General features: G+C 24.3%; 1 protein-coding gene across 1 annotated transcript; it reads right to left on the bottom strand.

Annotated features, from left to right (window-relative positions):
• Positions 1-2,697: 2,697 nt before the first annotated feature.
• LOC145839231 (calcineurin B homologous protein 1-like) lies at positions 2,698-6,877 on the bottom strand. Its single transcript, XM_082946833.1, has 3 exons — positions 6,712-6,877; positions 5,586-5,811; positions 2,698-2,883 (listed from the first exon to the last, which is right to left on the bottom strand). The coding sequence occupies exons 1-3, from the start codon at positions 6,875-6,877 to the stop codon at positions 2,718-2,720; spliced, it is 558 nt and encodes a 185-aa protein (XP_082802959.1). The 3' UTR covers positions 2,698-2,717.
• Between the last annotated feature and the right edge of the window lie 8,268 nt (positions 6,878-15,145).

The following is a 15,145-nucleotide window of genomic DNA, read 5'->3' as shown; positions in this document are numbered from 1 at the left end:
ACAAGAAAAAAAACTTTAGCAAAAGAAAAGCTAAATTTATAAAATATAATGTTTGAGACTGTAAATACTTAAGCTAGCTATATATATGGTGTACGACTTCATGATTGAGAGGTATTTCAGTGCACCAAAGTACTTAGACCATTTTTTTTTGAGCATTTTATTTATTAAAAAATAATCTTTTACTTATACTTAAACAAGTTAAAACTGTTAACTGAAAACAAAACAAGCTTAAATTCAAACCTAGCCGTTATTTAGCAGCTGTTTAAACTGCCTAATAAATTAAATAAAGTTAAGTCAGTATTTATCATTAAATAATTGTTAATGTAAATGCTCTTTAAAACACATAACTTGTCAATAAAACAAAAAATCAAGTTGATATACTACATTAATTGGTTAAAACTTCAAGCTAAGCCAACCTGTCAGCTATGGATTTACTGCATAAATTTTATTGACAATATGTATACAGTTAATTGCATGCTTCTTTCAACTGTGTATTGTTTTTTTGCTGAATAATTAAGTTTTAAACAAACAAGCCTTGTTATTGAAAAATAGTGTAACAATTTGAAATAACTACTTGTTTTGAATCTGGATTTATTTAGTGCAAATAAAAACTGAAAACTTAAAAATTATTCCATAAGTAGAACATTTAACTAAATATTATACAATACTTTCATGTGGATACTGTGTAAAAGTAAAAAAAATGTTTTAAGAGTTTGAATTAATTTTAACTACACTTACAACTAATTAATTACGTTTAAATTATAATTGATGACTAGTTTTACTTTTATTTTTCATCATAGCTCAAAAACTGTATGTATTTTTTAAAAAAAGACATTAACCTTTTTAAACTGATTTTAAAAAAATCAAGGTGTCATCAGGTTTTAAAGAAATGAAGTCATCTTATTAAGCACTTTATCTTGTGAAAATTAAAAAAACTAATTTGTTATACTTTTAACATACTGTTATGTAAAAATTTACAGACCGTATAATTTCGATATTTTTTTTATACAAGTTTAAGATTATATTTACTTTATGAAATTTTACAATATTAATAGGCACGTCAGTCTAAAGTTTTTTACTTATCATATCTATTAGTAAAAAGACGAACCTTTTTAAAAAAAAGTAAGAAATACTGTATGAAAAGTCTTACAAACATCATTAATAGAATCTTTTATAGATAATAGTCGTAGAGAAAATAGAAAACTAAAAACATTGAAACCTTTAATAAAGAGTCAATAATATAAAAACTGAAAACTTTCACATGACAAAAGCTTATTGTTGAGGTCAAAATAGTTATATCGAGTTTTGGCTAGAAGCCGATAAAGTCAAGTTTAATTAAATTTGCATAAAATATGAATTCTACCAATATCATGCTATTATGCATACCTTTTTGGCTTACTGTTTCCGAGCTTAAAAAGTTTTCTTACTGTTATTCTAATCATTACAGAAAAAACTTTGACACTTTAAACTATGGTTTAATATACATATAAAAATAAGTAAATATTTTTTATCAACTCAATTTTAACCTCTTTACAAACAAGGCTAGGTGTTAATATACTTTAACCACAAATAGATAAAAAGTAATTCAAAATGACAAAAAGATAGGTTAAAGCACGAAAACATTCTTATTTCAATTAAAATGTTAAAAAGTTAACGCCTTTAATACACAAAATTAGACAGAAAACAACAGTATGCAAAAATTATTATGCGATATGATTAAAATTTATACTCTTCATGTTCGAAACTAGATTGAAAAAATTTTAAGTTTGAAATTTTCAACTTTTTTGTATACAAATTTATTAAGATCAACAAGGAGAGTTATTCAAAAAACAAAAAAATACTATTTAAACAGTTATTTCATTCATAGTTAGTTTAAACAAAGTTCTGCTTTTATGTATTAACTTCTAAAAACAACAAAAAAAACAATAATCCAACTTTTTTTCCTCATTACATGGCAAATTGACTGCCATTAAAACTAATTAATTATTTATAAGTTGCGGTATTTTGTAAACGACGAAAATTTTCCAAATTAACTTTTTCTTGTAATCTTTTGCTACGGTTTGCTTTTTGTATGTGGGAAAAATTCTTGTAAAAACAGTTAAGGAAAACTTTATTGTCGATAAAAAAGTACGCGGTAATAAATATTGAGTTATAAAAGTTTTGGATGTTTATGTATACAAGATAATTTGTACAACTGTAATCAAAAGTCAAACTGATATGTTTAGGAAACTTTGAATTACAAAAGTTTGTGACAAAAAGTATAAATGTATCGTTTAGAAAATAATCTAAGAAAAAGTAAAGTATTCATATAAAAGGAGCTAAAAATTATGTAAAATATATACTTAAATAGTAAATAAACTCTTATAAATTAGTTACAAAACATATAGTATAAAAAGGGTAAAAAGTATATTTTGTCTATACTCTAGGTTTAAAAACAGTATTAATGTTTAACAATAACGGCATATAGTATTTAAATAAAAAAAATTTTTAAACAAAAAGGTATAAACTATTAGCATATTTTACGGGTATAAATAGTTTCAAAAACAAGTCTAAACAAATTACCTAGAATATTAAAAGAAATTCCTCAATGTACCAAATCGAGGAGCTCTTAAAAAACAATTACGTAATCGGTAGATAAAAAATATTAACGTAATCACGATTATTACGTCACAAAAAATGAAATCACAGATCACGTGTGGAAGCTGTGACGTCATATATCATGTCTGGAATTTGACGCTCATCTGCGTTTCAATAGTGACGTCATTCATGATCATTTTGAACTCGTCATAGGTGATCTCCCTGCTCAACGGGGAACTATCCAGGATGATCCTCTCAGCCATATTCTTCACCATCTCCTGATCCGTGTCGACTCCCACCATCATTCTGCGGGTTAATATAACTTAGATATAAAATAATAATGATAAAAAGCACAATATAAAATGAAAAAAAAAGTATTTTAATTTCTACAACAACAAATTGAATTAAATAACAAGTAACTACTGATATATTATTTTCTTGCTACAATTTATGAATAAACTAAGTAAGTTAAATAAACATTTTTATTTAAGGAACCACATGAATCTAACGAGTCATTGATTTAGGATAGACTGATTAAAGTAAGCTTAAGTGCTTTACAACATGTACATGTGTAAAAAACTTTATTATTGGCATAAATAAATAAGAGGAGCTAACTACTAAAGTTACTTTAACAAATTTATGAGAAATAGTTGTCATAGATGAACATAGTTGTTGGTTTTGAAAGTGGCTAAAGTATTCAAAAGTGATTTGTAAGATTTTGGTTATGTGAAAGTAGTTGTTTCACCTATTAAAAGTTAATTGCATGTTTTTTAGCCTGTTTTAGGTTATTTATAATGATGACTTTCAAAACCTGTCGTTTTTCAAGTTGTAATGGTTTATGACATAAAACTGTCATACTCAGAATAAAATACATGTTAAGTTTTTGGTTCCACAAAGAACCAATATATTTAAATTAATAACAGTATTGTAGTTTTTAGACCATAATGAATAAGGCACACTTATGAACCAGAATCTTAGTTTTACATAAATCTTTTAAGTGCAAATTTTTTTTTTATCAATTTTAAAAATAACTGATTTCTATATGCCAAAATTATTAATACTAATTTAAAGCTATATGAGGTTTGTTTTAGTTTATAATGTTTTATTGTTTATAAGTTGGACTATTTATACTAAAATAAACATGTCTTTTTAAATACTAGCAGTTTAAGTTAGTGACAAAAATAACAAAATACACAAATTTAGTTTGTTTTGTTTACAATAGCTATATTTTTAATATTTTAAACTATAACAACTTAAACTAGGAGTTTATGTTGAAATCTACATCTAATTTAATGTTCAAAGTTAATGTTGTGCTATTTAAAAATTATAAATAAACAAAAGCTTGTAAATTGAGTTTTTAGATGTTGTAAATACTGTATTAAACAAGTATGTTGATCAGAAAAAAAAAAAAAAAACAATTCTAAAGTTTATTTTGTTATAAGCTTTTTTTTAGTATATTTTAGTTTATATTTGTAGTTTTATTAATGGAGATTTAAAATAAGTTTATATTGGCATAACTTTTGACTAGAACAGTTTGTGATCAAAGTTTTAAGTTTGTTATCATAAGGTTTTTGCAGCAAAATAGTTAAAAAAACTTGGTTTATACAAAACATTACAGTCATTAAGAAAAAAAACTATGGTTAGAAATTATTTATCCAAAAACAAAAAAGAAACTTCAATAAATCTTTTTGTCTATCTTTGCTTACTATAAATACTTCATTTTATTAAATATATCATGTTTTATTTGTTTTATGAACACATGAAAACCTATTTTACATGTCAAAATGTCAAACTGAAAAACAAAAACGTTGTTTGAAAGTTCAATTTTTATACAACAATTGAAATTTATATACAACAAACTTGAGGTTATACCATATCATACTATTACTTCAATTATAAAGATAAGAGCTTGATAAATAATATTATTGCAGATGTAATTGAAATGAACTTATACTTAAAGTTTAGGCAACATTAGAGCAAAATGTATTAAATTAATTTTTACTAGGAGTATAATTTTCTTAAAGATAACGCATTTTTATATGAAAGACTATTAATTCTCTGTTAAACTTAATAAATTATTACATAAAGATCTGTTTAAATTACTAAAAATGCTCTTATATTTTCAAAAGCTTAATCAAAATAATTTTTGATATGATTACCAAAAAAAGACATTTTAGTCGTATAAGTTTTATATATGAGATTTTAACCTTTTACAACCGATGAAAGCTGAAATATTGAATAAGCTTACAATAGATTATTAATCATAAATCTGTTTGGTTTTGTAATACTAATTAAATAAAAACTACTGTTTGTTTTCTGATGCTTAGTCTTTTTAATGATTAAGTTAAGATGTTTTTATTGGGAAATTCTTTTAACATGTATTTACTTTTAAATAAAATTTATACTGTTTAGCCTTAAACTTTAACAAAATATATAAAAATTAATAAAAAAAAAGGTTAAACAGTAAAGTAGCTTGTAGGCAGAAAAATAGTTAAGAAATAACTTCAAAACGATACTTTTAAACGTTTAAATTTGTTTCTTAAGTTCTTTAAAACCGTTAATTAGTTTAAACTTAGCTTTTAACTTTAAAAATTGGCTATAAAAGTAAAAAGAAAGTAAACTAGATAAATATTATGTTGTTAATAAAAGTGTGTGGCATGTTTAAATTGTGGTTTTTTACGGTTAATTATGTTTTATTAGATTGAAAGTTACTTTTCTATGCTTATTACTACAAAACGTGAAATTTAGGGTTAACAGGGTTTTATTGTAAATAAAGTAAACCGAAAAAAATGCATAATAATTACGATCTAATTTTTATTTTTATTGATTAATTGTACTGATAAGACTTATTTAACTAATGGCTTAAAGAAAAATTATTTTATATTACACAATAATAGTTTAGCTAACCTATCTTTTTTTGTGATTAAATTATTATACTTTTACACCTGATCTTTTCACAATAATGACTTATCACATCTGATATTATCTAACTATGACGTCACACTCACCTGATAATCTCAACCACGTTTTCCTTCCTGATGACTCCCTTGCCGTTGGTGTCGTACATGGAGAACAAGAACTTCAACTTCCTCTCCCTCCCGTTCATCTCGTACTTCCCCTTCCTCGCCGGTTGAAACGTCGACAGTGACGTCACAAAGCCTCGGAAGTCCAACGAGCGTTTGCCGTCGAAGAACGAGTCGGATATCCGGTCGGCGAGCGGGTTGATGCTGAGTCCTGGTTGTTTGTAAAATAATTAATTTGTATCAACTTTCAATGTTAATCCTCTAAATTGAAGTTTTTAATTTATGTTTTTACTTAAAAGCCATATTTTTTTCATTTACATTATTTTTTTTAAGTGACTACAAGCTAAAATGCATATAGTTTTATACCGTTGTAGCTAAAAACTGATGACAAAGGTCTATGTGTTTTATCAATACATAAAAACCAATTTTACATGTAAAATGTCAATCTAGGCTACAAAAAGTTGTTTTATAGTTCAAAAACTTATATACATAACAAGCTTGAGGTTATAACGTATCAAGTTATCACTCTTTAATTAAAAAACTGATAAAGAATATTATTGCACGTGTATTTGTATATAAAAGTGTAGGCAATACTAGAGAAAAACTTAATTAAAAAAGTATCTAAACGAGTAAGTTATCTTAAAGATAAATAAACTTTTACAAATATTTACTTTTCACAATCAACGTAGTTGAACTTAACAAGTAAATTTTATTTTTAAAGTATACAGAAATTACTTATCATGTTCTTAGGTGTTTAAAAACCTAATGAAAATAAACTAATAATAATTACTTGTTAAAATTTTAAAATTATTTTTGATAAGTTTCAAAAGGCTAAAAGTTCAAGTAGTTTTGCAGTAATAAGAGGTTTCGTGAAGCATGCAGGCTGAGAACTAATTAAAAAACAAATCTATAGCATTAACGAAAATCAAAAGCTAAAACAAAAGAAATATTGTTTGCATTTATTATTTTTTATCTTTGAAACTATTCTTTTATTGTCTCAAATGTAACAAGCTTAGCAGTATACATAATTATAAAAATTTTCATAAATATGTCTTAAGTAAAGCAAAATTTCACATGTATTTCAAAAGTTCATAACAATTGAATAAAAAACCTTCAACTTTCATGAGGTCTTCCCGGTTCAAGTATCCTTTTCCTCCGTTATCCAGGGATTGGAATCTGAAGTACAACTCGTTGAGCTTCCTGGAAGAAAATCCCGTCTCCTCTGTCAGGGATCTCATCTCTTCAGGCTCGATGCAACAAGACGACTTTCCTCCCATTATTAAGTGTTTACACTGTTTAAAACATTTTATAGATGGTTTACTTTGTTTTAATTATTGTAGGTATTATTTACACTGTTTAAAAAATTGTAGTTACTATTTACACTGCTTGAAATTATAAGCTGAGTTTCATTGAAGGATTAAGTCAATTTTTAAAAGTAAAACGGTTATAAGTTTTCTTGATTTTATACAAATTAAAAACAATTATAATTTGTAAGTTATATAAAAATAAACGGTTTTATTATAATTAAATTTTTAAAAGTAACTTTTCTTTTAACTTTTTGAAGTTAGGTTATCTAGACACGATTAAAAGCTGTTTAAAATACCAATAAGTTTTGACGATCTTTACATATGCTTTTATACTTAATACTCTTGTGTGTCTATTTATAGATTGTTATAACAAATGTTGTTTTGGAAAAGAAGTAAAAAAAAAACCACTGTTTGCCATTTTAACAACACATAAATTTTTACAACCTTTAATAAACTAAATTATTTCTATAATTAAATCTGTCTGACGTTTTTTAGCATGGTGATTTAAATTTAAAACTTACCTAACATATATTGACAACCATATCTTTTAAAGAGTTTATAACTTTTGGAAAAAATTTGCTAAAAAACGAATTATATATTTATTTTTAAATATAACTAGCTTTATCCATTAAACAAATGTTAATGATTAAAATAATAAGAATATTTTTTCTCTTACCTTTTAAGTTAAATTTACTACTAAAAGTAAAATAAAAAACTTTTATTAATCTAAGTTTGAAAAAACTAAAAACAACAAACAAAACAAATTAAAAAGCATACTAAAACTTTAACTGAACTTAAAAAACCTAACTTAAACTTATATTTAAAATTTTCCTACAGTCAAAAAAAATAAATAAAAGAACTGGCCACAGCTAAAAAACCTAAAATTAACTTTTTGTTATAAAATTATAAAATGAATTTAATTAACTTAACAACAATAAATAAGTCTTTATTGTATGTATTGGATCATTATGAACACTGTATAATGGAAAACACAAGCTGCTTCATTCGCATTGTCGCAGTTGTTTATCCATAATAAACAGAAAATTCTCTCTGGAAAAAAGAGGCTTTAATATCACAAAATGTGTGTGCAATTAATCTTATGTGACACAGCAGACACATTCAAACGAAATTCAGACTGTTTATTGGCAGGAATTCGTAGGGGCGAGTTTTAATTAATTTAAACTTCAAATACTGCTTATTTGTTATAAACATTTTATTTTACTGACGTATGCGCATTTTAAGCGGACATATGTTAGTTATTTGTAATAGATAATTCGATAAATTGTTTTACTTTAAATTATTTAAGATTAATGTTCAAACTTCTAATGCCGAAAAGCTTTGCTGAGTTATTTTTATTTTTAAATGTTTTAATTTTGCAAAAAAAAAATTACGAAACTGATGCATAATTAGAAGAAAATAAAAAACAAATGAAAACTTATAGATAAACAAAACACATTCAGCAGCATATCTTTTATGCAAAAACTTGAGTTGAAGAATTTTATTTTTTTAACATAAACAATTTTAACAGGTTAATAGTTCAACCATGAAACAAATGTGGTTTTTTAAAGCTTTGAAAACAATTATTTAAAGGTTAAACAGCCTACTAACCATTTAGACTAGCAAAAACTCCAAACTTAATACAATTTATTAAAAAAAATTATAGTTTCTATTTGCTAAGTTTTTTTCTTTATATGTATTACATAAAAAAGTTGTAAACAAAAAGTTAAAATTAAACAGAAACAAAAATTTGAAGCAAATATCGCTCAATATAAAAATAAAGCTTTGATTTTGACTACATAAGACTTTGAAATAAATGATTCATTGAATTATGCAATAGAGCAAAGTACAGCTGTAATTTTAAAAGCTTTAAAATAATTTTTTGTGTTTAAGTTTATGTTACACTGACCTTGAGTCTTTAAGTAAAGCACAAGTGATTAAACTTAAAAGTAACAAAATATTTTTTTAGCTTCATATTTTGTTTTTTTGTTAATATTTAGTTTTTTATTTAATATTTTTTTTTAAAGTACAATAAATGAAGCTATTAAACTAACCGAAAGTGTAATAAATTTATTACAAAAAAGTCTAAATATTTAAAACAAATTCTGTATTTACCTAATAAAAAAACAAAAAAAATCAAATAAATCATATAAAAAATGGATACTAAAATTTTATTTAAAAAAAACAAGTATTTTTTTTTAAAAAACAAACATATCATTTTAAAGCTAAACAATTTAATACAAACTCATTCTAATATTTTTTAATAAATATTGCTTTATATGTGCATTAACTTTACTTAAAAAGGTTTTAAAAGCTTAAAAAGCTTACAAAAGCTTAAAGTGACAATTAGCTAATTTAAAAAAGTTAAGTTACAAAAAATTCACCAAATGAAAAGCATACTGATTTACTCAAAACAACTTTCTATATAAAAAACTTTACATTTAAATAAAAATATGCATACACTTAAAGCTGTTCATAAGGTGTTGAAGTCAGCGGCTTCCGCTATTCAACTATGACGTCACAACAGCAGAAAAAAGCATCATGACAACGATATCAAGCGATAACATATCGAAATAGTCATCAAAAACTTTTTGTTTGTTCTGTTTGTTACATACAAAAGTTCAAATTTATTGGCTGTTATTAGCAAAAATGATCATTTTTTCTTATTTTATTACTTTAAGGAAGTAGAAAAAATCTGTAATTTTGTGTTATTAATTGTTAATTGGCAATGGTTAATTTAATGCTGTTGGCTAAAATAAAAAAAAGCTGATAAAAATTGATAAATGTTTGTTATTCAATGAAAAAAACTTTATTTACCAAGAAATTAGCAATTACTAAAAAGTAAACAAATTATTATGAAACGCCAACACACTTGCGGTATTTCTTGAAAAAAAAACTTTGAAACAAGTTTTCATCTACAATTTTAATAAGCAAATTTTCAAGCTGCCTTATTGTACTTTGCCAGGCTTCAGCACAAAATTAAATTGTGAAGTGCCTTGCGCTTCGAACAAAAAAAAAACTTCAATAAACCTTTTCGTGTGCGAGTGTTCGAGTGTTTAGCGCACATTTTCCTCTGTGAGAATTTCTCCTTTTCGCTTGGCTGCACACAGCACGCCGATTGCTTAATCAATTTTGGCTACTCGCTTTTGGATGGAAAATTTCAAAGTGGATTTTCAACGGCTTTCGTTTAATTACTGTCGTGTATTAATTCAACTATTTCAAACCTTTAGAATTGTATTTTAAGTCTCTTTTGGATTGTGAAAAAAAAATTCAAGTCATACTTAGATTTTTTAAAGTTAGAAAATGAAGCCGAAGTATAGAAATATCAAGCTTTAGCATACATTAAAAAGAACTGAGACCGGCTTTTGGCCAATAGAATATAAATAAATGATATTAAAGTTTAGTTATAAAGTTTGCTGCCTGAAAAAATATAACAGAGTGGTTGTAGCATTTTGAAGTAATATCATACAGAGCTCATGGATAAAAACCAGTCTACAATGTGATGTTTTTTCTAAAAAACATTTTCAAACTTTAGAAAGCGAAGTTGAAGCCAAGTTTTTTTACAAAGGCTAATGCCGCTAAAACAAACTTAGCACATGCATAAAAAGAAGTTTTACTTTTTGTTTATAAGCATGCGAAAACAGAAATCGATCAAAAGCGGCTGTTTTTAAATTTGGCAGTTTATTTTGTGTATTATTTATTGCTCGGTATTACCACTTATTGATCTGTTGTCTATCTTCTTAAAAACCAGAATGTAAAATTTTATAAATTCCCTTCTAGTTTAAAAGGAAACACAAACTAATATTATAAGGTTAAATTGGAATTTAAAGAAAACAGCTGGATGATTTTTTATTATTACAAAAAGTTTCGAAGTAAAATTTTTATCCGTGAGATATTTGTTGCAATCAAGTCAATAATATACTATTTTAATGTTTTTCAAAACTATGATTTCTTTTGACTGTATCGCTTGCAGTGCGACTTTTCTACATTAAACAGCTTTTTTTTTCAATAAATATCAAATCAAATATTTTCAAAAAAGTGTTGATTTTGATTTGATAAAATATAAACTTAAATAACATTTAATATGGTATATATCAATATTTTTCTTGAAAATGAAGATATTAAGTTTAAAGGATTGTTTCAACAAAATACTCAAAATAAAACAAAAAAGTGAAACATTTGCTAATTAACGGTAATCCTTAACAAATTAAATGAAAAATTTCTAAACTTATTAAAATCAGAAGTATGACAACAACTTAGTTCAAAAAAATATTTATATATATATGTACAGTTTACTTGTTCTTAATTTGAGTTAATAAAATATCGGTAATAAAATCTAACTGACGTCAAAGGTACTAGTTTAAATAGCGTAAAACAAAAAGGAAGTTGTACTTCGTTGTACTTCGAACTTTAGTTTCGTAGTCTGTAAATCACAATGAGCTACGGGGAAAAATAAATATTTTGCGTTAAGATCTGTGAATTAGTCTATACTTCATAATTAGTAATTATTTTATTTCTCTTTTGAAGTAGCTTTTAAAATATTCTTAACATATATTTTATATGAAAATAATGATATTTGCAAGGCTAAAATACTGATATTTAGCTACTTATAATATTGTAAGGCGTTCATTAAATTTATTGCAGCTTTGAAGTGATTAAAAGTAACTTAAAATACACAACTATAAATAAAAAAACACAAAACTTTAAATTTAAATATTATAGTTTTTATTGTTAAGTTAAATAATTTTTATTATTAATATGTAAACTTTAGTTTAGTAGTTTATCAAAAAATTAAAGAAACTTAAGTTTATTGTCTCTTATAATATATTTTGGGTAGTAAAACACATTTATTCAAAACTGCTTTTTGTGCTGACAAGTGATTTTATTTACGTTTTAAAGCCCTTCTAATAGTTCAGAGTACAAAAATAGCACATTAAAGATTTTTTTCGCAATAAAAGTCTTGACGTTAAAAGAAAAAAAAAAGTTAGATTATAGTTTAGCTAGAGTGGTTTTGTACCTACATATTATCTCAAAAATAAAATTTTAACTATAAAAGTAAAAATAAAACATTTAGTTTTTTTAACATAAAGATTACCAAATAAATAACTTTGATAGCTTTTAAATTTTCTTTAGGCTGTATTTCATAGTTCTAAAAAAAATCTTAACTGAATGCGTTTCGGTAGAAGACTTATTTTTAATTGTAAAGGTTCATTTTTTTAATGTTTTTAACTAATAATTTTGAACATATGTCTCAAAGTTCATATTTAACAGCTCAAGTCAACTTATTCCGTAGAAGTTTTTCTTTTTTTACCTTTTAGAAGTTAAATTATGATGTTGATCTGTAGTTTACACAAAAAAGTAATATTTTAATTTAGTGAAAAAACCTAAATCCTAATCGTGTTTAATAATTAAAGTTTTTATACGGCTTTAAAGTATAGGAATAAAAATTTGTTAAAATCTGTTTCAGCAATTTTTACTTACTGAAATATCGACAAATAGGTTAATTATTACATGGTATTTTAGAGGAAGTTTTAGTGTTTTAGGTATTTTAAGAAATACTGCAAATTATTAATACATAGTTTGTTTTACTAGCAATAAATTTGCTTGTAATAGAAAAAAAGTTGAATTTGCAGCGATTAAATGTTAACTTTTAGATGTAGTTAATAAAATTAAGTATTTATTTGATTATTAAAAAACAAAGCTTTTTTTTTTAATTTAGCTTTAAGTTTAGAAGTTAAGGGTTTAAACTACATGTAAAAAATATAAAACTAATTTTCTATAAAAGTTTTCAATTAAAATTACTTACACAATTTTATTTTTTTACAAATCTATAAGTTTTACAAAGTTAAAGTTCAATTAATTAAAGCTAACCATTTTACCTCACTTCAAAATAAGTTTTATTGTGTGATATAGAAATAGTAAGCAGTAGAGAAAATTTGATCAAAATGTTTTGTATTCTAGTGAATTTATGGGTTTTTATTTAATAAGATTTAAACTTACAACCAGATAAAATTTCATGGTTTAAAACTGATTATTATTTAACTTTGTGTAACAAAAACGTTGACTGTTTGGTAGTTAAATTGAAGAAAATGCGTAACAATTTCAAACTGCTTTTAGGTATACATTTAAAGATAGTATACTTTCCGTACAAGTTAAACATTTTTTTCGTAAATAATATATAACATACTTTGTAAACTTTGATAAAATTTGACAAATTAAAAATTATCCTTGATTTTTAAGGGACGATTCTGACTAATATAATTAAAATTAAATGCATTTTCTCATGCTTTCTTTTGTTTGTTATATTTGAAAAATTGCAAAAGTTTAGCCATTTTGGAAGTTTTTGGTTATTTAATTTACTGGCTTAAAATCAACATAAAGAACTTTCACTAAATCTTTATTTCCGATATCTATATCACGAAAGTCTGTGCTCTACTCCAATACTGCAATTTAGAAATAATTAGTTAGTTTAAATTGCAGCCAATTTGTCTTGAACACAAAAATTGGCTTTGTAGTATTTTTTATTATTTACTTTGAGATGTTGTGTCATCAAAGTGATAAAGTTATATTTGTTAAGTTTTTTTTTAACTGTGGGAATTTCCGAAACAAATGAAGTTTAATTCAATGTACTTTAGTTAAGTTCGTTTGTTTCAAATATTAAACTAAAAAAAGTTATAAAAAAGAACTTCAACTAATTATACAGAAAAAACGACTACATGTCCTATATTTTTAAATTTCTTAAGTTTTTTAAATATACTTTTATAGTTGTACAGTAACTTAAAAGGTTTAGTTGACTTAAAGAAAACGACAAAGAAACAAAGATTAAAATTAGGTCAAAAGACTACTTGGTCATCGAGCTGCTTAATACTTTTTAAATTTTACTTTTTTAAACTATAATTTTAAAGATATGGTATAAAAAATTTGAATTTAACAAAAGTTTTAAATAAAAATATCTCATTTAAAAATATTCTTTGATAGAAAGTTCTTGTAAAAATTAAAAAAATCTAAGTTGTTTAAACCTAATTTTAAAGTTTTATTTGTGTGTTAGAGCTGTTCAAGTTGTAAAGAAAGTTTGGCAAAACTTTTAGAAGTAGGTGAATTTATTGTTTAAAAGCTAATAAGATTCTAATTTGCACCTTTTTATTTACAGGTTTTACGTTTACAATTGATTATCATTTCCATTTTGTATATTAAAAACGTTAACTTCTCAGTAGTTTTATTTAAAAAAATGCGTAATAATTAGAAATTCTTTTGAATCTACTTAATTTTTTTTTCTTCTCACGTAACAAATTAAGCTATACTGACTTTCGAATAGTTCCTGTTAAACTAATTTTTTGTTTTGTTTTAATCTCAAGATTTATTTATTATGTTTATTTGTTAGCGGAAAAAAGTACACTTATATCTACCACAAACCACAAAAACTTATAATGGCTTCATGCGATTAGTAATTTCGTAAAAAAGTTTAAAACTAATTAAAAGCATTTTAATCAGTTTACACCTAAGGTCAGTCATGTGGAAAAGTTATTTAATTTTAGTTTTGTTTGTTCATAAACCAGTTTAAATTTACTAAAAAACACATACAAAAAAGAGGTGTGTAACTTTTTACAGTTTACTGTATATAAAACAAGCGAGTTTGAAGAGACTTGTTATAAAATTGTATACTTTGTAGACGAAATACATTGCAGACGAAAATAATTTGAAACTGTGTCTGACAGTTATAAAAGAATGACAAGTATAAAAGATAACTTTTGATTTTTTATCTATAATTTTTATGTTATAACTTTTAAAACATGTAAACTATGTTGTAAAATATTGTTTAGTATTGTTTGTTGTTTTAAAATATAAACTTATTTATTGTTCTCAAAGACCCACCAAAAAACAAAACGAATAAAAGTTAAACAAAAAAGAATAATAGTTTTAAATTATTTATTTTCTCTAAATATTGTGCATATAAAACTTTAACTTTTTTATTAGTTTTTTACTACGAAAATTGTTTTAATTTGCACACTTAAAAACATTCTAATCTGCAAATCAATATCATCTAAGCAAAACAAAAATGTTATTCTTAACTGACATTTTGTATATTATTTATTACCCGTTTATTTTTTCACCCTCTTACTATTTATTGTCAGTTGATATCTAAAACACTTTTGGAAAGTCTAGTTTTAAATATCAAGAAGACATAGTTCAATTAGATCTGAAGCTGTTTTTGAAATTTTCAGCACTAAATTCTTTAATAAA

This window comes from Thalia democratica, chromosome 6, assembly GCF_965202585.1.
Source record: "Thalia democratica chromosome 6, ktThaDemo2.hap1.1, whole genome shotgun sequence".
Lineage (NCBI taxonomy): Eukaryota > Metazoa > Chordata > Thaliacea > Salpida > Salpidae > Thalia > Thalia democratica.
This window is presented reverse-complemented; position numbering and strand designations above follow the sequence as displayed.

Coding starts and splice junctions, on each gene's coding strand:
- LOC145839231 (XM_082946833.1), bottom strand. CDS start 6,877: ATGGGAGGAAAGTCGTCTTGTTGCATCGAGCCTGAAGAGATGAGATCC. Junction 5,812..6,711: donor AGACCTCATGAAAGTTGAAG/GTTTTTTATTCA, acceptor ACAAACAACCAG/GACTCAGCATCAACCCGCTC. Junction 2,884..5,585: donor AACGTGGTTGAGATTATCAG/GTGAGTGTGACG, acceptor ATTAACCCGCAG/AATGATGGTGGGAGTCGACA.